Source organism: Drosophila melanogaster, chromosome 3L (genome assembly GCF_000001215.4).
Source record: "Drosophila melanogaster chromosome 3L".
Taxonomy (NCBI): domain Eukaryota; kingdom Metazoa; phylum Arthropoda; class Insecta; order Diptera; family Drosophilidae; genus Drosophila; species Drosophila melanogaster.
In genome coordinates this window covers 14789776-14816383 of record NT_037436.4, presented here as the reverse complement: position 1 = coordinate 14816383, position 26608 = coordinate 14789776, and the positions used below count along the sequence as shown (strand labels likewise).

General features: G+C 41.9%; 4 protein-coding genes across 8 annotated transcripts in view; 2 read left to right on the top strand and 2 right to left on the bottom strand.

Moving 5' to 3' along the window:
- CG17839 (uncharacterized protein) overlaps positions 1–11248 on the bottom strand; it is a 77089-nt gene extending 65841 nt beyond the window's left edge. For both annotated transcript variants that reach the window (NM_206363.4, NM_001043141.3), the window contains exons 1-2: positions 10894–11248; positions 10755–10821 (exon numbers count right to left, since the gene is read on the bottom strand). The gene's annotated coding sequence lies outside the window, so the exon portion shown is untranslated. The remainder of the gene's footprint in view (positions 1–10754; positions 10822–10893) is intronic.
- A 1775-nt stretch (positions 11249–13023) lies between these two features.
- gnu (giant nuclei) lies at positions 13024–14004 on the top strand. The gene is made up of 2 exons (NM_140469.3): positions 13024–13152; positions 13211–14004. Exons 1-2 carry the CDS (start codon positions 13125–13127, stop codon positions 13903–13905), a joined length of 723 nt encoding a protein of 240 aa, NP_648726.1. The 5' UTR covers positions 13024–13124; the 3' UTR covers positions 13906–14004.
- Positions 14005–14215: 211 nt separating this feature from the next.
- NHP2 lies at positions 14216–15056 on the top strand. Of its 2 annotated transcripts, none has more exons than NM_001274920.1 (2): positions 14216–14544; positions 14605–15056. In NM_001274920.1, exons 1-2 carry the CDS (start codon positions 14294–14296, stop codon positions 14834–14836), a joined length of 483 nt encoding a protein of 160 aa, NP_001261849.1. In that variant the 5' UTR covers positions 14216–14293; the 3' UTR covers positions 14837–15056. The 2 variants fall into 2 exon arrangements, with proteins under 2 accessions (NP_001261849.1, NP_651965.1); NM_143708.3 differs by having other exon boundaries at positions 14605–14942.
- A 238-nt stretch (positions 15057–15294) lies between these two features.
- Helz (Helicase with zinc finger) lies at positions 15295–26449 on the bottom strand. Of its 3 annotated transcripts, none has more exons than NM_206362.2 (6): positions 26312–26449; positions 24424–24513; positions 23924–24356; positions 23120–23723; positions 17935–22641; positions 15295–17819 (listed from the first exon to the last, which is right to left on the bottom strand). In NM_206362.2, the coding sequence occupies exons 3-6, from the start codon at positions 24251–24253 to the stop codon at positions 17149–17151; spliced, it is 6312 nt and encodes a 2103-aa protein (NP_996084.1). In that variant the 5' UTR covers positions 24254–24356; positions 24424–24513; positions 26312–26449; the 3' UTR covers positions 15295–17148. The 3 variants fall into 3 exon arrangements, with proteins under 3 accessions (NP_996084.1, NP_001261848.1, NP_648725.2); NM_001274919.2 differs by lacking the exon at positions 26312–26449 and adding an exon at positions 25780–25833 and having other exon boundaries at positions 16436–17819; NM_140468.3 differs by lacking the exon at positions 26312–26449 and adding an exon at positions 24834–24947 and having other exon boundaries at positions 17034–17819.
- Between the last annotated feature and the right edge of the window lie 159 nt (positions 26450–26608).

The following is a 26608-nucleotide window of genomic DNA, read 5'->3' as shown; positions in this document are numbered from 1 at the left end:
AGCAGAACAAGAACAAGAAGTACGAGTGGCGATAGCGGCAGTAACTTTTTCTTCTGCTCGTTTTTTTTTTTTTATTGTAGTAAACGATTTATGCAACAAAAGGCTATAAAGGCAAACAATGGCCACAAGTGTAATGGCTGCTCGGGCCTCACACATTCCAGCTGCACAAAAGACCGAAATTGCAGCATTTAAATAGTTGACAATAAGCTTGCCAACGAGTTTTTGGCCAGCTGCTGTGTGGGGGCGTCAAGTAATTTTATTTTTTCAGCCTCCTTTTTTTCCATCCACGTCTGAAGTTCGGTTTTTGCCGAGAAGTGGCTTTCAAAGTGCCGGCCAAACAAATAAACACATGGCTGCAATAAAAAGTACTGGCGAGGGCAAATTGGCGGCTAAGAGGGTTCCAAATCAAGGCTGGGTTATGCGACAGGTGTAATCGGTCCAAACATTGTTTGCGGCCAAGTTATGAACTGTCACATTAAATGTGAAAAATGTGGGAAAACTCATGTTCGCCTATAAAAGAGTGATTTGTGATTGGGGTTTCTTGCTGCACTACCCCATAATTACTCTTTGAAAAGTGTGTTACAGGCATTCGATGTTGTGCAAAATAAAAAATGGAAAGAACATTACAAAAAAAAGGTATTTCTATGAACCAACTAAATAATAAAATTATCTTTTCAATCATTTTTTAAAATTCATTTCAAATTGTTAAAACAACTAACCAAAAATGCATTTTTTCTGAATTCCAGTAATCGTTCACAGTGAAAAACATATTTAATCTTTGCGCTACATGAACCTTGAATTTTTAAATTCACTTTTGCAATGGCAACCTGATGCAACATTTTTCAATTAGAAGTTCAATCTAGCTACAAATCCCGCAGCAAAATTTGTATTTTTATGTACAACAATGAAAACAGAAAATAAACGCGCACTATCACCAGATACAAAGGCCATGAAAATTTCAACTGATGTACCCCAAAACCGAAAACCACGCCCCCTGCCACAGGAGCCGCCCTCCGGCAGCGTCCAGCATGCATATTAAAATTAAAAATATTCCCCAACCGACACAAAAACCCCCACAAACAAAAAAAAAACAAAATAAACTTCATTGCAGTTTTCCATGGGTGTCACACGGAAGCCACCAAACTTCCCCCCAACTTCCAAAAAAAACCTCTTGGTGAATTTCGAGGGACTCGAAAAAATGGCGGGTTTGTGCACGGTTTTAGGGAGGAATGAAGGTCTGGTCTCTTTCCATGCATACTACATACTGTTTACTCTGGCTGCTTTTCTTCTGTGTTTTTGTTTATTAAGTACATTCGGATATTCATATTTTAGCCGTGCTCCAGTCCGTCCGCACTGTCCGTCCGTAGAGTTGTCATCCGCGTCCGCTAAGCAAAAGCTTAACTCTCTTCTCAGTTACTCAGAGCACGACTCGTTGCCGCTCATTTCTCATTCAGCTTTAGGGGCACAATTACGCAAATTGCAATTATGTTGTATTCCTCGGTTTTCCCCAAAGTTTTTCCCAGTTTCCCACTTTGCCACCCGTCCACCTCCCCATTTTTTTTTCTTTTTTTTTTTTTGTCCCAATGTTTATCCGATGAAGAGAAAGGGGCGGAAATTTTTGAGACGGGGGAGCATCTGGCTTGATGACAGCGGCGTGACCACAGTGACAAAAACAAAACGAAAAAAAGTTACACTGGCCCCTCAGAGCTATAATAACTAAGTAATAACAAATTTAAAATTTTTTTGTATGATTGAAAGGCCGCAGAAGTTTTATATTTGTTTGGACGGGAACAAGAGTTATTGGAGCTTTAAAGGCAGGGCATTTTTGTATGCTCCAAAAGAATGAAAGTGGCAGCCCTATTTATTAAACTAAAAGTGTTTTAAGCTTCATAAAAACTTACTCAAAATCTAATTAAATTCTTATTAATATAATTTAATACAATATTTTCAGTATTTTCCAAATGGTGTATTATTTTATCTAACTTAGAACTAAAAGCAACCCACACCACTGTTCAAGCCATATAGAAAAGCGACAAATGCAGGAACACGCAGGCCCTTTTGGGTTCACAAAGTCTAACTAGGAGCAAAAAAAAAAACGAGCTCAAACATTTTCATATAAAGGTTGACAAGTATAAAGAGGCAGCGGGGTTTTCGGAAAAGCGGAGAACCACATGATCAAGGGCCGCAGAATTTTCGCCGTTGCCCTGTGCAGTCGAGCACATTTTTCAAGTGCTAAACAAATGTTTTTCTTTTGTTTTCCTTCAGTTGCTGCTTTTACCCTTTTCCCATTCTCACTTGGTTTTTTTTTGAGGGGGGGTTATGGCTACAAGGGATTTGGCTTTTTGTTTATTTGCAACTTGTTTTCATTTTTACGATTCCATTTCGTTTGCCGGATTTCTAGATTCACATTTATTGTTGGCCAGGCAAATTCAAAGTTTTACTATTCTATGGTGACATGCAGCACAATCCATAATTATTTATTTACCCCATTATTTTGTTCATTTTTTTCCTGTTTAAAGCCGCAATCAGTATCTGAGAGCAAAAGTATGAGACATGACAAATTCATTTGGCTTATCAATCGTGTGTATAAATTATATATTTTACCCCCGGGGGCGGGCAATACATCAGACATAACTACGGTGGCAAACCCAAGTGCCGCATTCAATTACCATCAAAAATGTTCATTAACCCATGCACACAAACCCTCACATCCTTTGAGCACCATAAATTTGCCTCGACTGCAGCCATTAGTCAATAATATCCTTCCTCCATTTTGGATCCAAGACAATGAAGTGGGGCGCACATAAAAAAATGGATTCTTTTTTTTCGATTATTGTGGGAATAATGGTGGTGGTGGGTGGTTTTGGATAGTGGTCCTGCAGGCGGCGGTACATTTCCTTTAAATAAACGGAGGCCGGTTTTGACCGGGTTTCTGGCCGCGGGATTTGCCATTCGCTTTGAAGTCCAATAATGAGGTTTCGGGCCGAGCCGGCAGCCAAATCCCTTTTTGAGAATTCCATTTCGGAAATCAACTTATGGCCATAAACAAGTCAAAAAGGCCAAAAACAGAAAGCCACGCCAAAAACACTCAAAAAAATCAAGGTAAATTCTTGAAAAGTCTATAGACCAATACAAGGTAGGCCCTTAAATTTATAAGAGTGGAGTATTATATTAAATTTAAAATAAAATTGAAAAAATGCAATGATAATCCGAAATTTTAAGCTATTCTGTCTCTATTTTGAATCTTATGTAAGTTGTAAAATATTCAAATACTTTCTTCATAATAAATGAATATTGGTATGAAATCCTTTCCTTTAAGTACATCACACTTACAAACAGGACGAAGTAGAGATCCTTTGAGATGAAGCCATCGGTTGCAACTCGCGACCGTTGCGCCTAAGCGCAAGATAAACTTTGCGTCTTGAAGCGAAACGAAAAGAGCAGCGGCCACCGCAAAAACTTCAAAATCTTCAGGCCGCAACCGCACAGTGCCCTACACACCACCCCCCTCCCCCATTTGATACCCCTTTTTATGCACCACCACCACCACCCACCCCACCCCACGAAGAATCCCACTTTGCGAGCGTCTCTGTAAGCCGCGCTTTTAGGCCCCCTTTGGAGTCCTTTGCTCCCGCCATTTTGCACTTCAACTTGCTGGGGAATTGTTCTCCCTTTTCGGATCCGTATGTACGCCGGCATATGTATGTACATACATATGTATGTATGTATATGCATGGATCTGGATGTAGGTTGGGATATTTTTTTCACTTCTGGGGCATTTTTGCATGTTTGTCTCGCAAATTATGCGCTGCACACAAACAAAAGAGGAAACGGCGTCGCAGGCCCTGCCATCCACGGTTGTTTTTTTTTTTTTCGCTACCACTGTTGATGGGCTGGAATTTAGCGGGCCGCGAATAAAAAGGACAGTGAAGGCTCGCGATAAAGATGTATCTAGATGAGCAGCCCAGGAAAAACTATCAATTCGCAAACATAAAATATTATACTGCTTCTTTTCAGTGCGATCGGCGATATGCGAGCTCTTCGAAATAAGCTGGGATTTATTCATATTTACATACATAATGAGGTCACAGCACGAAAGTAGCACATATAAGCCTACAAACTACTTATAATCACACTTAAATTATTTTGATATGTACATAAGCTTTGTGCCATAGTACCAGCAAAATTAGAAGCACTAATCTTTAAATTAAAAGGGTTCCACTCGGTTCCACTCCCTTCTCTCATCTCGAACAGGATTTGAGGTTGGGCAACGCGGCGGATGAGTGTTATTTTGGTCGGTGGGAGGCCTCATTTTTTCGCACGCCACGCCTGTGCTTTTGGCGTGTGCTGCTTCCTGCTCATTGCATATCCAACTTTATTTTTCGCTTCCAGCCGGAAATAATAATTGCAACATGGCGCTGCATCCCCAGTGCGCTTGTTTGTTGTTGCTGCCGCTGCTGGTGCCGCCTGCAACAGCGGGCATTAGCGAATTTCTACTTGTGGCACTGGCAGCGCCAGAAAATAGTGTCACTTGTGTCACACAAGGCACTCCCATTTCCACTCCCACCGCGGCCGCGCCCCCCATCTCCCGCCGCCTTTGCCATTTCGTTGGAATTTTTGCTCATTTCTCTAGCTACGAACACGGACAAAGCCTTCATCGCATTTTCTCCCCTGCCGTTCCCATTTCCTTTCTATTTTATTTTTTTGACGGCCAGCCCTTTTTTTAGCTGGATTTTAATACGTTCATATGGTTGAAAACTATTAAGGGGTTGCATTCAATTTTGCGCAGCATTATTATGTTGCGAATCCGGCAAACTTTCTTGGCAATTTCATTTCGCTAAGTAGCAGGAAGGTAGTTTGGATTTTACAAAAGGGATTAATCTGTATTCTTTAATATTGAAAAAAACATTCATAGGAAAATATGAAAAAATTTGCAAATGCAAAGGACGTCAAATGAGCGTTTCCGCCTAAAATGAACCAAAAATAGATCAATGCGTATATTTCAATGCGAATCGAAATCAATGCTATAGCAATTCCCCAAAACGCCACTCCACATCGGGGAATGGTCGAAAACACCTCCGTAATTTCCCTCTCACTTACGGCGCGAAAACGCTGCAAACGAGCACATGAAAGTAAAGATTGACAGGGTAATACGAGCGAACTGCGTCGACAGGCAGTCGTCTGGGCACACAGAGTTATATGCGTATATATATCCGGGATATATGTATCTACATATATGTGGCGATGTACTGGGCTATATGGCTATATGTCTGGCATATAAACAGTGCTCAGCTGTCTGACAAACAGACGTAACGTGCAAAAAAAAAAAAGGAGGAAAACATAGCAGGGGTAAAGCGAAAAAAAACTGGGCAAACAATAGAAAAATTGCGAATGACGCGACGCGTTCTGAGTTCATAGAATAAAACAGCAACAACGGCATCAGATCTGACAGTTCTGGCTACATCTCGACCCCCTGTCACAGCCCATCTTTTAGCCAACCAGCCAGCCATACATCCATCCATTAGTTCTTCCGTTTCGGCCATGTTTTTCCTACACTTAAACTATATCCATTTATTTTGATGCGACAGCTCCTGCGCTGCGACTGCTTCCATCACGGCCAAAAGACGTCAACGTATTCGTCACTCGCTTTATCTTAAGTTTACTTGGCCAAGAACACTTGGCACTTCAAAAAAAAAAAGTTTCGAAAATGATATGGAGCCAACCCAATTCTGCCGCACTAGCCTAATTCGGTTCCATTAAAACATCGTTTAATTATAGAGGAAAACTAAAAGTTAATAAGTGCATGCTAGCTATTTTAGCCAGCTTTCTATGTATCTATTATTCATATTACCAAAAATATTTATTAAAGTGTGACTATGGCGCGCTTTCGCGGGGTAAATTCTGTTATAGTCATAGCCTGCGTCTCAGTTTTGCTCTTTTTGTGTTTATGTCTCTTTGATGTTGTTTATCAACTTGTGCAGAGATTTGGAAAAGCAGAAACTTTTTTAACTGTTCGAGGGGGTAAATTACAAAGTAAGGAACTATAGCTTGAAATATTCCATGGGAATGTTAATAAATGTTACTATATCTTTTTTTTAGATGAAAACTAATTTGAATAATTTTAAGACGAAGTATGTGAGTGATCCGTAGTACAGCAACAAAAATATACAATGGAAATAGAGAGAATTATAATTATATAAAGAAATATAAATACAATTTCCCAGCCCATTGGTGTTTTAACAAGCCCACACTAATCGTGGCCCTTCTGCTGATTTAATTGACAGATTAAGTTAGAATTTTTCCATTGTTCTAGGGTTTTTTTTTCCAATAAACAAATTTCAGCTATTCAACGGAGTAAACGATTGAAGGCATGCGAAAAATCTTCGAAGTTCAACTCTAAGCAGGAATTCCGAGCCCAGCGGCACAAAGGAAACCTGCAAACGAGCCAAGCATTTGAGCATTTGACCAGGCCAGCCTCTCGCATGTTCAAAGCTCAAAGGCGGCCAAGTGCCAGTGATTCTGATTCTGATTCAGATTCTGATTCAGATTCGGGCGCTGGCTATGGCTGCGGATCTAAATGGCAAACGGAAACCCAGAACTCAAAGCTCACTTCCAGGACGAAATCCAATTGACAGACAAACTTGCAAGCAGGCCATCGATAAATGGAAACCCACAAAAAAGAACCCTTCGACTTGGCCCAAGACTCTTTTCTGCTCACTTCTTGATGGCTCACTGGCAAAAAAAAAGGGGGCCATAAATTGTGCCAAAAATATGAAACTTAAGTCCAAACGTGACAAGAACTACGAGCACCATAGAAAACACAACCAAAAATATTTTACTGTAAGCATGTGAAGTAATTGTTGTAAAACTTTAAAATGATTCCAATACTAAATAAATACATTTAAAGTCATTTTAAAAGGCTTGCAATGGTTATAAATATTGGCAAAATAAGCGCTATCTTATTATTTATTTTGAAAATGCCTAATAAGCAACCATGCAATTTTTTAAAATTTTAAAAAGCAAAAATGATATATCCTTTTTGTCTTCGAGTGTAAATGCACAAATGCAGTGTGGTCAGTAGGTAATAAATGCAACTGGAATATGAAAAATCAAACCGCAAATCAAGGCTAAATTTCCCACATCCCTTAATCCATTAAATTTCGAGATTTTGAGCAAGAATTTATTGCCATCGCACGTCGATTTGCCGAAATTAGTCAAAGTAACTGGGAGGGCAATCAGGGCAATCGGCCACCCATGGGCTGCCGATAGTTTTCCCCATTTTCAGACCGGACAGGGAATTTTCAAATGAAAATCAAGCTCGGCTAGATGGCTTTGACCTAACCTCACATTCAAGTAATTGACATTCTGTTGCGCTATACGAGCCCAGGACGACGGATTGAGGACCAAGTACCCCAGTACCAAGGAGCAAGGACGAAGGACCAAGCGCCAAAGAGCAGGCGGTTCAATTGCAGCTCCTTTTGCTTGTCTTGCCGGGGATTTATTGCAACCTCAGTTGTTTGCCATCTTGGTGCCTGGCCCCCCAGCTCATTCTCAATCCCATTCTCATTCTCAACTTTCAGGTTTGGCTCGTCTATATTTTTTTTATGGGACGTACATCTAAGCCGTCATTTCGGAAAACGACGCCCATTGCAATAGCGGCGAGATTTGATCAGTTGTTTGCTTTCGCTTTATATATCTTTCACTGTTTTAAAATTGCACTCATGTGACTTTAGCTCAGTCACTCGACGCTCGTCTACAATCGCCCATACAATAGGCACACAATCAACGGAAAACTACTGTCGAAAGGAAGGTCTATTTGCCATCATTTAATACCTTTTCAAAAATATTAAAGCTCAATAAATATTAGAATACAAATACGTGGAAAGAATTATTCCAGGTTTTCATTAACTGCTACTACTACTACTACAACTTTAGCTTTAGTCCCTTTAACATTCAAATGTTTTACATAATAACTTAAAATTTGCTTTGTATTTCATTGCTTTATTTTGAACAGAATTCTAGCACTTCATCCCATTGTAACTGCAATTTTTGGGCAAACACTTTTTTCTGGCAAATTGTATCTGTACTTTTATGTATTTTATCCTCTGTTTTTTTTTATTTTTTTTTTTTTTAGTTGGTCCTTGGTGGCTGCTCTATTCTAAAGCGACAACAGAATAAATTTTGGTTGGACGATTCTACTTCATTTTTTGTAGGTCTGGTAGGAAATCCCCAATGCAGGCGACTCAAGCTGGCAAAACATACGATGCACATTCATATTCATTTTGGTTCTTAGGGTGGAAACAGATCCTTTGGGAATTAGACGAAGCACACTCGTCCAACACATGCAAGTGGGTTTTATCCTTTAATTTAAAATTTCACACACTTCTGCAGCTTCTCTTTTGATTTAGTTGTTTTTTTCTTTTTTTTGCTGCTAGCCATTAATTATGGATTTTATTATTCGAAAACTTTTAAAATGCTTAGGCATTTATTTGCATCACTCCGGTTGAGCACATACAACTGGCATGGTTTAACTTATTTAAAAGACTTTCGTTTCTGTATGCTTGCGACCAAATCCTGGCCTGCAGATCCTGCTCTAATTGGCAGACTTCCGGCAGGCTGTCAAACATCCTTGCAGATAAATGCGAAATCCAACAGGAAAACAAAAAATCCCGAGAGGGAGACAGTTGAATTTTTCCATCCAACTGCTTTCACTTGGTGCCCTATGCAAATGATTTTAGATTACGCAAATATTTACATTATTTTCCTCGCCATAGGTTAGTTTTTTACTGCACTTACTATTTATTTATTCAATGCGATTGCTGCCTTTCGATCAAATTGAATCGAATGCTTCTCATTTGATTTAAGCATAATTCAATTATTTCCGTTTAATTTTCAGCAAATACTTGAACGCATTTCATTTGCATATTTGACGGAGAAAAGTGAGTGGAGTGAGGGGCATTAAAAGAAAAGTTGAAAATCAGCCAAATCAAAAAGCCAGAAAGTTCCTTGGCATTTGTTTTAATCTTTGCGAGTTTCTCAACTTCGCAGTGAAACACACTTTGGACTGGGTTTTGTTGGATTTAAACGGAATATATGATTTTAACAAGCGTCTTTGCCTCTATTCAAATATTCTTTTTATCGATAGAATCTATGTGGGGTTTTTTTTAATTTTACCCTGCTAAAAATTCCATTAAATTCAACGTGCAAAATCCACAAAACTTCACGCCATGCATACAACTATATATCCGTGCAAGTATACTCTAACTATTCGGGTTTTATTTACATTTTCAGCGAAAGCAAACAACATTTGCTTCTTCATTTTTTGTTAACTTTTTCTATTTAAATTATCGCAAAATTTTTGGCCAAGCGAATGGGAATGAATGCGGGCAATAAGGGGGGAAAACCGAATTTGACGTTGAAAAAAATTCCTTTGACTTGTTACATTTTTCAACAATTTGCTCGTACTTCCCGTGCTCTTTTATTGCTTTCGGTTTGTTTTGGTCTATTTTCAAATCTGTTTGCCAAAGCGAATTTTTTGTTTGTACATTTCCAAATTTGCTTTTATGCCTTTGTACTTTTTTGTTTTAAACAGGCCGAGGGTCCTTGTATATATTTTAAATGGGTTCCTCAGACTTTCGGCTTCATTATAAATTTTATACACATTTTTTTATGAAAGAACGGAGGGTATATATTTGGTGAGCTTTATTTTTAACTTGTTTAGGCATATCAAATTGTTTGCTGAACTATACAAGTGTTTTTAAGCCGCTTTGCTTGCCCAAGTAAATTGCAAGATTTAAAAAATATTTCTGTGCGATTCCCAAAACATATGCTACTTTAAATTTGAAAATTGAGTAATATTTGAAAAACTGATAATAATTCAACTGTTAATAATTGAAACATGATTGATGATTATTCTCTTTAACAAAAGTGGCTGGCATTTACCATTTTTGATGAATTTCGAAACTAAAATTTTACCCATTTTTATGCTCTAAGTTTCAGCTTAAATGCAATACGTATACTTTTGAATATTTAATTGCGCTCTACGTATTTTGTATCATTGTTTATTTTTTAAATATTTATTATGCCACTTGTTCTAGGTGGCAGCTGTACTCTGGGCTGTCCATTGTGTATCATTTGAGCGGCAAAAGAGCAACAACAATTCACTTTTCTGCGATGCCTATGATTGTTTGGTTTTCTTTTTGTTGTTCAATTAAATATATTCCAGTGCAGCCCCAACCGTGAACCCCATACTAAACCCCCCCCCCTCCACTCCCCACTCAGCACTTTTCGCCCCGCCGTCTGTTGTTATTAAAAAAGTTTTTTGAGTTTTTTATTTGCATTACCATGAGAGAGGAGCACCGGCCGAAAGTGAAAAAATAAAGCAGAAAGAAAATCTACTTGCACTCCTAGTGCGAAAACTAGTACAGCAAAATCAGACACAATCCGACAAGGCGATAATAACTGACCGATTGGGTAAGTTTTGTAATTATTGCCAATATACCCAGAAATGCTGAACAACAAAAACAAAAAAAAATTAATAATAACGAAACTTTTGCAATCACCTAGGGAGCTCAAATATGAGGTAATCCAATACAATCGCCAGGCAAAAAATTGAAAGAAATCTAAAGAATCGAGCTTGGCAAATACAATTTTTGTGTGTGTTTCGTTTAATTGCTTAATTTAATTTGCATGAAATCCACGGCAAGGCAAACAAAGGCAAAGCTCCAACAGTGGAAAACCGAATAAAAACCTACCAAAGTTCTTTTGTTGAGGCGGCTTCGTCGTCGTCGTCGTCGGCGGCAAACAAACAAATAAAAAACACTAGCAAAAATACGTTTCGCAAGTTGTCGCTAGTTGTAGTGCTTGTTGTTACTATTATTTTTTTGCTTTTACCTTCTTTTTTTATTATTTAACACTTCACTGGCTACTTTTGCATGTCTCAAGAACACGGCTCGAGTGGTCGAAAAGAATTGAATTTTTTTTTATTTTGTGTTGGGTCTCCCCAAAAATTGATTTCGCTATATTCTGTTGGATACTTTATGCACTTTTGCATACAATTATGCGCCCACAGCACAGCACTCGTAAATGATTTTTGCCTTTCTTCTTTTTTTGTTGGTATTCAAACGCACTTGTTTATGACTTGGGAATATTTATTTTCTTTCGCTCTCTGAATTTTTACGACAGACTACTACGTTGGGGTTTCCACGCTATGGCCAACAGAACTTTTCCAGCTCAGCTTGGTTTGAACTCCGTTAGACGACTGAATCGCTTTGTGCCCAGCCATCGCTATTTTATACGTCCGTTCTCGAGTCGACAAAAAGCTCGGCTTTCCGCTTCGGCTTTCGGGATCGGGGGGCTCTATATATGTATATGCATATAAGTATATATATGTATGGCTAGTGCGCAGGCGCTTCGATGCTCGTGAAAAAAATATAAACACAAAGCAGCTGGCCGAGCTCAGCTGTTTCTTAGCCAAAAGCCGGCAACAACAAGCCCCACATGTGGCCAACTTAGCCGAAAGGGGGGAGTTTATTGGTCGCCAGGGGGGGTGGGGGGTTTGCAAAGCTTCGGCATTGCCGACTGCGCAAAGACAATAATTCCATGTTGTTCTTGCCCACGAAAAACCAAATAAAGCAAGGTAAGCGCCTAAAACCCAAACAACAGCAGCAGCAGCGCCAAAATATCTGTGGGGCTTTAACAGGTGGCAATGTCATGATTTCACAGTACACAAAATAATATATCTTTACATACATAGATAAATATAGATATCTATTTATCTGAAGTCACTGGTTTTGAAAATGGTTCCGAATCTTTAGTAAGTAAGCCTTACTTAAGGTTTCATAAAAAAAATATATTATATAGTAAGAAGTGCACGCTAAGCATTTGACAAAAATAAAATGTATTTATATTTTAGAGCATAACCAATACAATATTACAGTTTCCTAACTATTAATTTGTTTAAATTAGTATTTAGCTGTAATATTTTCTTTTTCATGCATAGCGAAACAATTAATATATGTTTAAATGATTATCAGATGACATGAAAAAGTATTTTTCAATAAATACATTAATTTGCACAGCAAACGACTATTGAAGTAATAAATTACTGTGCAAATTTTATAACAAAATGTAAAATTTTTTATGTTTTATGGTTAGGCATTTTCATAAAAAAAATTGTCAATTTTTACTCCAAGTGCTCTTTATGAATATTGTCATTATTGCACGCAAGAATTGTGAATTTTCGGCGTCATTAAATTAACTTAATTGATTATTTTCGTTAAATTAATTTGCACGTTTTGTGCAACAATTGTTTACATTTTATCGGTTCATCTGTTGACTGCCAATTCGCAAAAAAAAGATTTGTCGCAAAAACTTCGACGCAAAAACCGAAGCAAATCAAATCAAATCGCACCGCAAAAGTAACGACTGAAAAACTGGACAAACTCGCTTTAATTAGAAGCAAAATAATATTATGTAGACGGTATAAAAACGATATTTGGTACTTAGACATGTGAAATGGTAAATATTAATGCGTGGCGAGTTCCTTGAACTTTTATTCTAATTTATTTATTTCACCCAAATCACGAGGGTAAAGTCAGAGATTTAACAATAGCAAAAAAACATGGATATGAATATTCTAATGTGCCAGATTAACGTTTATTCTTAATCAATTATAAACAGGCACAAAAACCTTAACAGAAACAAAACACATTTTTATATAGTTTCTAAACTCTCGAGTTTTTTATGAATTATTTTTACTATTGTAGTTTACAATTAGTTATTAGGCATAATTCTTATATCATATTTTTAAGCACTTTGTGATAGTTGTGACTGTTGTTGAAATTTATTTTCTTGAAAAGAAATATACATATTGTAATTTAGATCTTAAAAACTCATTATATGATCTATTTTTAAGGATCGTTTTTCAGCACTGATCATGGTTCTATGACTAGGATTTTATGAGTTGCCTGATCACAGAATTTTCGGTAATTTTAACCGCTCTTAATGCGGTCGCATTAAAAAAGCAGTTAATTACAGTTAGTTGCATTTTGCAAATCTTATTGCACGTTTTTTTTTGTCGTCTTTTTTGTGCTCGTGGAAAATATTATTTGTAAAATTACCGAATGGAGCGCTACAATCGCGTCTATAGAGGTAGTATTGCTAATACTTTTGTAAACAAGTTTAAAATATATCCTTTAACTTTCAATAGATCCCGCATCCCCACTGACCCCACTCACTCCCCTCTCCACCGAAGCTTTTACATTCGAAGATGTCACGCCCACTGGAGGCGTTGGCAGGAAGGGTACCGCGAGATACGGACTCTTTGGAATGCCGAAGAACAATAATCTTACGGTTCCTAACAGTCGACCGGCATTGTCCGGGTTAAAACGACTATCGGAATCCACTTTGCCCCGTCGATTTTCACAGAAATTTATGCGCACGCGTTCCGTATTTTCGCCCACAAGTCAAAGTACCCTTATAAATGGGGAGACCAGGCTACTGGGAGAATCTGGAGATTCGAAACTACTGAGAACTAAGAGAGAAGACAGACCAAAGCCGGATATCCGACTGCAGCAGGAAACGCGGCTGAGGCAGGAGGAATCCAAGTTGAAAAGTGCGCGAAAGATTAAAGTGGAGGACCCAAGAAGTCCCACTCCCAGTATCCATCATTCACGCTATAAGCCCTGCTCCCCGGTGGAGCACCCCACTTTGAGTCCTCGGGTCAAATCCCTGCTCGATCGCACCGGAAACGCGCATCTCACAGAGCTGTTCACGCGCCAGGAGATCGACATCGAGGTGCTCATCCAAATGACCCTGGAGGACTTGGCGGCACTGGGCGTTCGCGGCGCCCGGGAGATCCGATTGGCCATGAATATTATCCAACTGGCCAAGCAATTCTTCTGATTTTATATCCTGTAGGATTTCTGCTAATTTTAAACTGTTTTATGTCATGTGGATTTGAATTTGTATGTGAGATTTTAATAAATGTTTAATGTGGTCTTGAAGTATTTTTGCGCGGTGATTGGGGCTTGGGATTGGAACTCTATTTTTAATTTAATATTCATTTAACATTAAGTAATAATTTTTCTCAGTGTATGAACTTAGCTAAAAACATTAGTAAAGTCACAAACCATAGAGTAAGTCGCATTAATCCATGTCTGAACGGTATTTATTTTAGTATATTTTTGCGGCACGCTAGTATGCTTCAAAAGTCGATCCGCGGTCACACTGAACACGTGTTTCGAACAAAAAGCCGTTTAAACAAAATATCCACGTTTTTATCAAAAAAGCAATGGGCAAAGTGAAAGTAGAGCGCTCCGAGGATGCCGATGAGTCCGTTGTGGCCAGCGGCGATGTTACCATCAAGGAGGAGGAGTCCTACGACGACAAGCTGATCTTTGTGAACGCCATCGCGAAACCGATGGCAGGTAAAAAACTGGCCAAAAAGTGCTACAAACTGGTGAAGAAGGCCATGAAGCACAAGACTTTCCTGCGAAATGGACTTAAGGATGTACAGACTCGCCTGCGCAAGGGCGAAACTGGGTAAGTGCTGCGTGATCCGTGACTGCAAGACAACAAGAAATATACCCACATCTTCTCCAGCATTTGCATCTTTGCTGGCGACGTTACACCTGTGGACATCATGTGCCACTTACCAGCCGTCTGCGAGGAGAAGGGCATCCCCTATACCTACACCCCCAGTCGAGCGGATCTTGGAGCTGCCATGGGCGTGAAGCGCGGTACAGTCGCCCTGCTGGTCCGCCAGAACGAGGAGTACAAGGATCTGTACGACGAGGTCAAGGAGGAGCTGTCTGCACTAAACATACCCGTCTAGATCTGTAGGATTAGTTCCATCGGCTAATTAAGTACCTAGTTAAGTTCAAAAAGTACCAATAAACTTCGGAGAATGCCGATTCTTTTGGCATCACGAAATCAATTTGATAAACTCTTGCATACGATTTTATAGTTTTCGTTGCTATATAAATTATAAGAGTCTAGGCAGATGGTGCTTACATATATCCTATAGCTGAATAAACAATTTTTTTTTAACTGCCAAATTAACTATTAACTTGTTCCCTCAATAAGCCAAGAGATCCTATATAGTAAGATATAGTAGTTGTTAGTTTTGTTAATAGAGATAGTTTCAAAACTGCTGATATGGAAATGGATAATTGCAAGACAGTAATTTCGAAACCAGTTAAGATGGAGTGACACAGCCGGCAAAGGAAACCAAAAGTGCAAGATTTTTTTTTTGCTGTCCCTTGGGGATCTTTTTTGTTTTCTCTTTTTTTTGGGATTTTTTATAAGTATTTTCAGCGTAGCTGGTTTCATATAAATTGTTTTACATATACAATACAGTTGAAATGGAGGATTTCGTTAGGCTTCTGGTTTCTGAATCTAAATCTGTTTCTTTTCATTTTCTGTTCTCGTGGTGCTCGATGTGTGGTGTTTGCTATTATTATTATTTTTTAGTTAGTTGCTGTATGTGTGTGGTGTCTAAATTTACATATAATTTAACACTAAATGTGTTCGTGTAGCAATGCAATGTATGCAATGTTATGTATTTCCTAGAAGATCGTTTAACAAATGACATGAGTGGTGTGGAGAGAGGGGGGATTATTAAAAGTACAATTTCTTGTTTATTAAATGTAATTTTTCGTTCTTTTTTGTTTCCGCCTTTTAGTTGGTTGTTATGCATTACATTGGTTAAATAATTACAATTATATAAAGTTAATATGTTTACGCTATCCAAGTCGCTAGCCAAAATACTACGATAAAACTCAAAGATTGATTAAATACTCTTATCGAAAAATTCTTATATTTTTGTATGCTTGCATTTCTCCTTCGTATGTTTTACATTTACCAGTCGTCAAATCGGACTAAACGATGAGTGGGGGAGGGGTGGGGGGATTTTGGGTTTTATAATTTGAAAATTGAAATATGGGGATGTCTGCAATTTTTTTGTAGGGAGGGGGCTTTTAACAATCGTAATATAATTTACACATGCATCGACAATTTCGGATGGGCAAAGGAACAAATAACTCGTGCACAAATTTAAATATTTATATGCATATTATATATATGTTTGTATGTTGGTAAGTATGTATAATTCGTACACAAAAATGTTCATATCCCTTATAGCCATTAAATATATATAATAGGTATATAATCTGAAGTTACAATTAATAAGGATAATAATTTATGTATTTGAGTGCGTGACAAATTTTCAGTTTTAATGTTTTTGTTAATATTTTTGTTGATTTTTTTCGTTTGTTTTTGTTTTTGTTTTCAATAGTCAACTCCTGTACAAAATTGAAACTTTCAACTGAGAAATTAAAGGTAGAAAACGAACGAAAGGCTCACTAAAAATAGAAAAAATTTACAATACAAATTTTCTTGAATATTCTTACATCTAAAGCTAACTATGCATTTTGCAGTTTATAGTTATTACATAATTATTTCATTTTTTTGTGTTTTTTATGTTTGTTTGTTTTTGTTTTTTTTTTTTCAGTTTTTTTCATGAGTTTTTTTTGTTTTGTTGCTGTTTGTAATGTTTCAAGAGTCTAATCGATAAGGTTTTCTTGCATAGGCGTTTCGATTTTCATTTCTGGGCTGCTCAGAGCAACCCGTTGGATGCTGGGAGCCACATGGGCGGCGCCTGAGGCGCCCTTGGGGGCGTGGCAGAGGTGTAACAGGTGGAGCGGGGGATGGCGCTGTTTGTGGGCAAGGGTCAGGGGTCAACGTCAACAAATCCCCGCTGCGGCATTTGGGCGAGCTTTAGTAACCACTAAACATTAACTAAATAGGTAAGTTTGTATATTATTAATTAATTATAATAATTCACACTTTTAACTTAAGACTACCGTAATTAATAAAATTATTTGCAATTTAAACGAAAGCAAAAAATTAGGATAGGGACAACTATAATTAAGAAGCAGTTCTTTTTCGTTTTCTCTTCCGTTTTTCCCATTGTCTGGGGCATTTTTTACGTTTTTTTTTTGTGTTCAGCTAAGAATTTTGCAATTTTTTTTGTTGTTAATTTTCTTCTTTTTTTTGTTGTTTTGCTTTTCCTTTTTTGTTGTTGCTTTTAGATTATATGACCCTTTGATGCCACAGCTGGAGATGTGCTGCCGCCGTCACCGTTCCTCACTGAAAATAGTTGTAGAATCCGGTCGTGGCCTGTCCCAACTCCCGGATGGCCGCAAACGGATCCTTCTCCAGAAGATCGTTACGACCAACCGCCGGCGCGACTTTTCCGCCCGTTCCTGAACCAGCCACGCCCGCCTGCGCCTGCGACTGTCCCGGCGATGGTCCTGTTCCAACGCCTCCGCCAACCACCGCCTGTGGTCCCTGGCTCAGCACAGCCGCATAGGTGGTTGCCGATGAGCCAGAGGACTGCTGGTGATGATTAGCTGCCTCCGAGTGCGGCACACTGGGCGCCATCGCCTGGAACAGGTCCAGTTCGTGGCCGCCGCCCTTCAGCCCATTGAAATTGTTGTACAGCAGGCCGTGCATATGGTCCGACGACTTCACCGAGTGATCCACCACCGAGTTGTTTGCCTGGAAGAGTGCCTCTATCAAGTTGGCGCCAGCATCCATTCCATGCATGTTGTTGTAGTCACCATTTCCGCCTCCAATCCCGTTTCCGGTGTGCGCCTGGCGGCGATACAAGGGCACCGAGTTGTTGCCATTGGTCAGCATTCCATTGTTGTTATTACTATTGTGACCAGCAACTCCTGCGCCACCGATGTTCAAGCCCACGTTGTTGTGCATGCCCACGTTGTTGTAGGGCTTGTCATTGAGCAGAGCATTTCCGGCTGGTGGGGAATAAATATATTAGTATGGTAAATGACAAGGCTCCCTGGCAACTTATATTTGATACTTGACAATGGGTTGCAATCAAACCCAATCCTTGTACACTAATTCTCTTACCGTTGCCCATAAAGTTGGTGTTTCCGACGCCGCTCAGATTACCTCCACCATTGGGCGGCGCCTGGTGAAGACCAGGTCCGCCCAGATGATTGGGATAAAGTGGTCCAGGTCCTAGCGGTGGCTTGGCCTGTTGTTGTTGCTGCTGCTGTTGTTGTTGCTGCATCATTGCGAATAGGCGGCTTTGCTGCTGCTGCTGTTGTTGCTGCTGCTGCTGCTGGAGATCGACTCCGTTCAAACCGTTGCTAAGCGGAGGACCAGGAGCATTGCCCGTGCCAGCTACCATGCCCAGGACATCGCGCAGTATGGGCTGCGCAACATCATTGGCTCCATTCATAATCGAATTGAAAACAAGATCGATCTGCTGGTTGAAGTTCTCCAGCGGCGGTGAAGCATCTACAGATTGCTGTGGGGGCTGCTGCTGCTGTTGCTGTTGACCCTGTGGATACATCATGGGATACTGTGGTCGCTGCACGTGCGGATTATTGAGCATCGGATTGTTAGCCATCGGTGGCTGCGGTGGCTTATGTTGCTGCTGCTGCTGTTGCATTGTGGCCATCACCTGGCGCAGCATTTCCGCAAACTTGTTGGCACCATCCTGACCCACGGTTTCAAGCAGTTTAACGTACCACTTGTATTGCTCGTCTTTCGGATTAAAAGCCATGTCATAGATGCTTACATTGGGTGGGAGTAGCTCGTGCGTCATTGGTCCAAATCTCATAGAGCTCGGAGACGGTTGCTTGCCGGCGTACATAAACGGATTGGGTGGTGGCTGTGGTTGTTGCTGCGGAGGCGGTGGCGGTGCTCCCGGATTGTAGCCACTACCATTGTGCCTCAGATAGGGAGGTGGCGGCGGTCCGTTCTCCATGGGCGACATGGGTCCGTTCGGCACACTGCTGCCCCTCTGCATACCCATCGGCGGTGCCTGCGGCTGTTGCTGCGATGGAGGCGGCGGTGGTCCTGGTCCGGGTCCATAAAGCTGATGATGCGGCAATGCCTGGCCATGGTTGTACAGCGACTTCTTGGCCAAGTAGCCCAGTTCGCTGGGATTCCTTAGCAGGTGAGCAGCAGTCGAGGCATTCGGCGGCGGTGGCGGCACACTACCACCTCTCAGTGGAAGAGACGGGTTTGCATTGAGTGGCGGTGGCAAAGGACCCGGTCCACGTCCGGGCGCGCTAACTGGCGGTGGCTGAGGTTGCTGTGGCTGCTTACTGGGCGGCAACACACTCCACGGATTCGTTTGCGGCGGCGGACCCCAGAGACTGGCATTCGGATTTTGTGGCGGCTGCTGTCCTGGGCCTTGATTCTGTCCCTGCTGCGGTGGTCGCCAGTGCTGCATGGCTGGATATTGTCCGTATGGTGGCGGTGGACCCCCGCCGCCACCAGCTCCGCCTGGCTGCTGTGTGGGTGGCGGTCCACCGGGTGGCATTCCACGCAGATGCGGCGCCGGTGGCGGTGGTCCTCTCATTCCCATGTGTCCGCCACCACCACCGCCGCCGCCGTAGTGTGGAGGTGGGCCTGGACCAGGACCGGGTCCTCCGCCGGTTCCTGGTCCAGGGCCATTTCCAGACTTTCCTCCGACGGCAGCGGCCATCATGGCCATGTGGGTGGAGTACATGTGGGCTGTGAGCTGTTGCTGATTGGCAGCCATGGCAGCAGCCATTTGATTCATCTGGTGAGCAGCGGCCGCGGGTCCGGGACCCAGCATTCCAGCTGCGTTGGCAAAATGAGCCGGAGGACCCGGCGGTCCATGGCCGCCGTGTCCGTGTTGCGGACCATTTAGATAGAGAGCAGCCTGCTCCCGCAGATATGCCTCCGGTTGAAGGGCACGCGGGACGAACTCGGGAGCCAGAGGATTTAGCACATAGCCACGCTTAAGCTCCACGCCATCCAGTTGGGAGCGCAGGTTCGACCAAGTTAAGCCAAAAAGACTTTTATGTTCGTCGCAGATTTCGATGAAACGCTCCCACACTTTCCGGCAGCGACCAATGGAACAAAGAGCCACGGGATCACCAACCACTGCAACCAACGACTGGGCACGAGTAATAGCCGTGTTCAGCAGCTTGGAATTGCTCAAGAATCCATAGTCTGCGTCGGCATCGCCAATGCTGGTTGTGGAAGCGGAACCAGGGGCACTTCCTTGGGGCATGCAGGTGCGTCGGGTTCGAACTGTAGAGAGGAATACCGCCCGAAACTGTTTACCCTGGACATTGAGCACACGTTCTACGGATATTCCACCCATGCGCCGTTTTCTCAGCTCGGAACGAATGCGAAACACCTGATCCGAGTAGGGAGTCATAATGCCAATGCTGGTATCATTCAGTTTACCCCAAGCACTGGGCCAACGTTTCCGCAGCTCGGAAACCCTTTCCACCACCTCATAAACTTCAGCATTATTATAGAAAGCAGTTGAGTTTTTATCCTGAACATCCTCTCCCCGAGTAGTGAAGAAGGTCAAGGGATAAAAGCGATCGTGCCGTGGCTGTTTTCCGGAGGCCACCAGCTTTTGTTCGTAGAAAAGCTCCGAAGTGAAACGGATGATGGCCTCGTGGGCACGGTAGTTCTCGCACAGCAGGATCTTGCAGGGGAAGTTGGAGGGATAGTGGTCGTACAGCCGCTCCAACAGCGAAATGTGCAGCTTGCGTTCCTTGGCAAAGGCTGAGAACAGTTCCGGACTCATTTGCATGTGATCTCCAGCCAAAACGATCCTTGTAGAATCATTGGCCAAAGCAAGCGGCATAATGGCCTCGCATTCCATTGCCTGAGCAGCTTCGTCCAGAAAGATGTGAGTGAACAATCCCTTGGGCAGACCCAAAGTGGCCAACTCCATGCTGATACTCAGCGTAACAACTACAATTCTATGACGCATTATATCCTCCACAGTGGGCCTTAGGAAGTTGCCAACTCCATCGGTGATGCAGTATTTTTGCACCACACCGTTTACCGTGGCTGACCATCTCTTATGGTAGTAAACTCGCAACGGTGTGGCCTCCTTCAAACCCTCCTCGATCCACGGATGCAGGTATTCCTTGATGTACAAGTCAGCGGCTGAATTCGAGTGCGTGCAGATCAGAATTTTGGCCTCCGGCTGCGTGAGCAGTTGTTTGATAGCTTGGGCCAGCGTGTAGGTTTTTCCAGTGCCAAAGGGTCCTATCAGCAGGATTGGCGGCAACTTAATGCTCAGAGCTGTGGTAATGGCATTCACGGCCTCCCTTTGTTTGGCATTCAACTTCGGTTCACAGGAATCGGCCCACTGCTTCTTCGGTGTCCACGGTATACTCGGTTCCAGTTCCGTAGCCGGAAAGATCAACCGGAAATCTGTGATCTTATCCACCGCATTGTGCCACTCACAGTATGGCATTCGGTTCAGCTGGAATTGTATGTCCACCTCCAGTTCGGTATCCGCCTGCAGAGCCATTGCCTCCACACATTTTGCGGATAGTTTCAAGTAAATCACATTCTTGCCTTTGTCCTCGATCAACGCTTCGTAAACTGCACGTTTAGTTGGGTCTGCTTTCGAATCGGGATCCTCAGGTTTTGAGATATACACACTGCTGCAGTTCGAGAGAATTAATCTGCCAGGAGACGTATCCTCCGAAATGTCCTTGCCCAAACGCATAAGAGCAAACAGTTCACCTGCCAGGGAATACTTGGCCGTACTGGTGGCCATTCCCGCGGGGGTAAGAATGTAATTCGATGCCACTGTGAGACGAGTCCTTACATTATACCTCGCTATCTGCTCATAGCGGGCAATCTCCTCCACTGACAACAACTCGTGGATGCGTGAGCGGTAGTTATTCTGCGTCAACCGCTTCTCCACAATGGTCGACTGGGTCAGAGTGAAAGTGGCTGCCCTGGGACAGGGATACCTCTCCAATAGCTCCCTTTCGTGTTCCAAATCGCTGAGATACGCTTCCGTTTTGAGATGAGTACCAATCGTCGTTTCGAAGCGTGTGAGCTGCGTATTGGCGACATCCCATCGGGTGGCAGAACTGTTAATGATGTCCCGCTTGATCTCCTCGATTTTCTCCGCATCGTTCACGGGCAACACATCCACGCACAGATGCCTCACAAGCAAAGGCTCCTGACCCACATCGAAGCAGATGGCTTGCCGAAAGGTGCCGTAGATCTCCGTGTGAAACTCAACTGTGATTTCGTGAATCAAAGTAGCAGAGTCCTCGTTGGAAGTCTCCGATTGCGATGAACTGCCTGCCAGCCACTCTTGGTCTGATTTGAGTTCCATGCTGGACTCCGTTGGCTTGCACATTTTTATGGACTTCAGGGCAAAGTGATTTCGATGGGCATCCTGCAAGAGGGCTACCGCTTTTAGCGGCTTCTTCGTCTCTAATTGGAAGAGCCACTCCCGCTTGGAGGTCTTTGAGCTAATGCTAGTCACCAGCTGCTGCTCACAGCGTGCCTCCATGTCCGGCACTCGCTCGCACATCACCCGCTCCGGTGCTGTCGCCTGAATCCAACGATCCAGCACTTGCTCCGTGTACGACTTGCCGTAGAGCTCCTTCTCACAAGCCTTCTGCATCCGCATTCGCCGGTACTCGAAGCGCTCCTTCCACTCGTTCAACTCATCCTGTCCATGGGCCTCCACGCACTGGGCTCCATAATGACAGATGTGCGCCTCGCTGAACGTCTCGCACAGGGAATAGGTGTCCAGTGTATAACCACGGGGCGGCGGACGCCACTTCCAGTCACGACCTAATCGGAAAGTAAAAACATTATTTAGTTTGAATGACTGGAAATTTATGTATTTAGTTATTTTTTATATATATAAAAATATATGTAGCCAGAATTCAGTTACGTGTGTTGAATCATTTAGTTAGATAGATTTTTTATTTATAAAATATATTGCCATTTAAATGTTAATGTTAATTATGCAAACATAAATGGCAATTTTGGCATTTGCAGAGGCAAATGACCTATTAAACATTGGAGGTGAATGAATGTATAAACAGTGCTTCAATCTTTTCAAACAATGCATCTCTTTACACCACATTGGCATTCTAATTATAGCCATGTCTATCAAATCATAATTCTGACGCTAACCAGAAGGTTAAAATGTGCACAGAAGGCTAGAACTGCACAACTGCCTTTATCCGATTTCAATATGCCCTATTTAAAATGCTGGCTCTGTTTTGAGCACTGAATGTTTCGCCTATTACCTCAAAATACTCACCCTCATCGCTCATGATCACCTTCTGGTGCGCCTCGGTCTGGCAGTGCTGTCGCAGTTCGTTCCTCGTCTGAAAGGTGATGGTGCAGTAGCTGCAGGTGGTCGATGGAGCCGCCTGATCGCCCTGATCCGAGCCAGATCCGTCGCCGGAGCCCGGCTGGTGTTTTCCTGCCGTGAGCTTCATGGCCGCCAGCAGATCGTTGGTCTTGTGGAGACTTGTGCTGGAACTGGACATCGTGCTGCTGCTGCCAGTTGAGGAGCTACTGCTGCTGCTCGCATAACTGCCGATTCCATTGCCATTCTGCTGCTGTTGTTGCTGCTGCTGTTGCTGCTGCTGCTCCCGCTTCTTCAAGCCCTTGTTGCTGAGCAGCTTGCTGTACTTGTCCAGCGGCAGGTTGTTGGTGGCCCAGTGATCCAGTTTGGTATCCAGTATAGCCATCTCGTCCTCGAGACGGGCGTGTGGGATCTTCAGGGCCTGCGCCTTGTGCTGCCCGTTCATGATCATCTGAATGATGGACTTGTACCGCTCAAGGGTTTTCGATATGTCCGAGTATATCTGCTGGCCGCTCAGCTCGTTGATCCACTTGCTCAGGAAGATTTCGGCATCCTGAAAGAAAGTTGGAAAAGGGTAATGATTGCATAGTTCCAGTAAATTTCAGTATGTTTGGCACATTGTTACAATCTCATACAAGGCTCATTGAATTTTAAACTTAAGTCTTGGTAAATCATATAAGCATGTGCAGTGAAATGAAAAACCTTAAAAACAAGAGCAGGGATAAGCTCTTGTAAACTCCGGATTATACGTACCCCGTACTTGTGCATCTTGAAAAGAGCGTGGACGAGCCATCGGCGTGCCCTGGACACGCTGGCCAGGCACTCTGTTTGCTCGGAGAGCAGCGTGAGCACCTTGTAGGCGTCCGCCAGACAACCCTCGAACTTTCCCAGCTCTAGGAGGCACTCGCATCGTCCCAGTAGGCAGGCGATCTGCTGGTCCTTCTGGGCCCTTGATCCTGCACTCTGGCCACCGCTTCCCTGGCCGGGACTGGGCGCAATCAGCTGGTCGTAGAGCGCCACAGCACGGGCCCAACTCCGTCGTCGGACCATGTCGTGGGCCTGCATCTCCTTCTCGGCGGCCATCGTTTACTGGCTGGTGTTTAGTGGCTCCTCCGGGTGGTCAGTCATGCATGTGTGAAGTTTTCAGGTCCTTGTCTTGATCGCTCGTCTAAGCTCTACGGTAATTCTGTGGGGATAGTTTAAAGTTGTATTCTTGTATTCTTGATCATTTTATTCAGTGAATTTATACTTACACAATTTAACAGTTTTTGTGTGGTTAATAATAAGAAATCGATTATCGTTTTTACATTAATGTTTTAGATACTTTGCGGGCATTATGTTTACTGTAAAGAAAGATGTTTGGTTTTAGTTTTTATTTTCATGTTCGTATGGCGGATATACGGCTTATTTATGTTTTTATTGTGAATTGGTTGAGTGTAATGTTTTTAGATTTGGTTATGTTATTAATGTTATGTTATATTATGTTATATTTTTGGTTTTATAGAGCACGTGTTGTTTTCTTTCGTATTTATGTTTTTAAGTAGTTATTTCTCATGTAGAGTTTACTTTCACTTAGTTATTTCAATAAAGCACATTTATTGTCTTTGGTTTATAATAGTACTATACATTAATGTATGTTGTAATCTTTAATGTTTATAATTACCGTTGTGTTCTTGAAATTTGCACACAATTTCACATCTTAAGTATTCTAGTCCTGAATTTTCCTATTGGCGATTTCACATTTTAGATTACTTTAAAGACCGGCTTGTTTGTACGGATAATTATTTGGATATTGAAGAATTGATTAAATCATCTTCGTTGACTGCCAGTAATGTTCGCTAAATCCAAAACAGAAATTGTTTATATCTCGCTTCTTATCGGTTCCCAAACAATTGTGTGTACTTAGTACAAATATACAGACGGATTTATAGAGTGCGCCTGCAACTAAGAATATATATGTATATATGTACATATGTATGATAAACAATCCAAAGTGCTGTGTCTTTATTTTTCGATTTACACAATTTTCATTCTAATTCGGTTACGCAAAATTTCATAAGAGCAATTTTCACACTCGCACCGGCACAAAAGGGGGACGGAAAACTCGGAGGAGGGTGGCATCTCGGGGGGAGGAGAATCCGGTGGAAAACACTTGCACAGAACGAGAAAATTCGCCAGCATAATTAAAAGTAATTTTCAAGTTGTTTCTTATTATTTTTCTGCTTTTTTTTTTGGTAGAGGTGCTTGCTCTCTTTTATTTTTCCTGCTACTTTTTTCGCTGCGTGTATGCGTGCGTTTTGTTGTTGTGCGGTTTTTATTTATATGCGACAATAAATGGGTATTATTTATCAGTAAATTGCGAGCGCAGTTGGCGATCAAATGCAAATTCCAGAAGTTTTGAGCGTAATGTTGATTTTTCTTGGCTTTTTTATATACATGGCCGGATTTTCTTTGCCTGACGTTGTCTTTTCAGTTGTTTGCAGGCTAAACAAAGGCACTTTTCACGAATTTTCCGATGTTAGTCTACGGTTTATGTGGCTGGTTATGGTTGAAGCGTATTTAATTGTAAATTTGCACCAAGCCCGAGAATCGAGAAGGATTTATTTTACCATTTTTCTTTTTACGTGCTGAAAACAGCAGACAGTCGCCAGTGTTGGCCAACTTCGCAAGGCACTCGCCGAGTATCGCATGTGGAAATGAATGGTGGGATCAATCATATTTTCCAGTATTTAAGAAGTGACACATGCAACACATTTAATGACGGGCAATAATAATTTAATTTCGTTTATTTTAATGCCATGTTAATTGCTCAATAAAATCGGCACAAAACATTGCACGAATATCGACAACCGTCGCTTTGCAACACCGCATGCGAACTTGACAACACTGGCGCATGTACTACACGATGATTTTGCCATCATATGAAAATATATGCGCACAATACATGCATATGACCGCATTGCACTTTTATCTGATTAGTCAGTTATTTATACGGCTCGTTAATCGTTTTGCATGCTCAGCAAGCAAAATTTACTGCGCTGAACCCTTTCCAGCGCGTTTATGGCAAGTCAGCCAGCCAGCTGTACACTTGCTGGCCAATTTGTGCGTACATTTCGGGCTTTTGCACTCTTTTTGCGTTACCTTTGCACTAAATCCTATTGTTTGTACACTACGGACTAATTCTATTTTACATGGTTAAGCACAAAACTATGAGAGAAAATGCACATCACGTCGAAAAATGTTAAAAATAAGTTATGTATGTATGAGGGAAAATTCGCGAAATGCACCAGTGCTGAGCAGCGGCGCGAAATAGTGCTGAACATGTCGCGCAGAAATCAGGGACAATCGATAGTACTGCGCCAGGAATTAATCGAATTCGAATAATGTTTACAAAGAAATGTTAATTACTAAATTATTAAATAAAACTTTGCTTAATTC

Excerpts from the sequence above, each read along its gene's own strand:
- gnu (NM_140469.3), top strand. The coding sequence starts at position 13,125 with ATGGAGCGCTACAATCGCGTCTATAGAG. Across the intron at positions 13,153-13,210 it reads CTACAATCGCGTCTATAGAG|ATCCCGCATCCCCACTGACC; the intron begins GTAGTATTGCTA and ends AACTTTCAATAG.
- NHP2 (NM_001274920.1), top strand. The coding sequence starts at position 14,294 with ATGGGCAAAGTGAAAGTAGAGCGCTCCGAGGATGCCGATGAGTCCGTT. Across the intron at positions 14,545-14,604 it reads CTGCGCAAGGGCGAAACTGG|CATTTGCATCTTTGCTGGCG; the intron begins GTAAGTGCTGCG and ends CATCTTCTCCAG.
- Helz (NM_206362.2), bottom strand. The coding sequence starts at position 24,253 with ATGGCCGCCGAGAAGGAGATGCAGGCCCACGACATGGTCCGACGACGG. Across the intron at positions 23,724-23,923 it reads TCAAGATGCACAAGTACGGG|GATGCCGAAATCTTCCTGAG; the intron begins GTACGTATAATC and ends ACTTTCTTTCAG. Across the intron at positions 17,820-17,934 it reads CACCAACTTTATGGGCAACG|CCGGAAATGCTCTGCTCAAT; the intron begins GTAAGAGAATTA and ends ATTCCCCACCAG.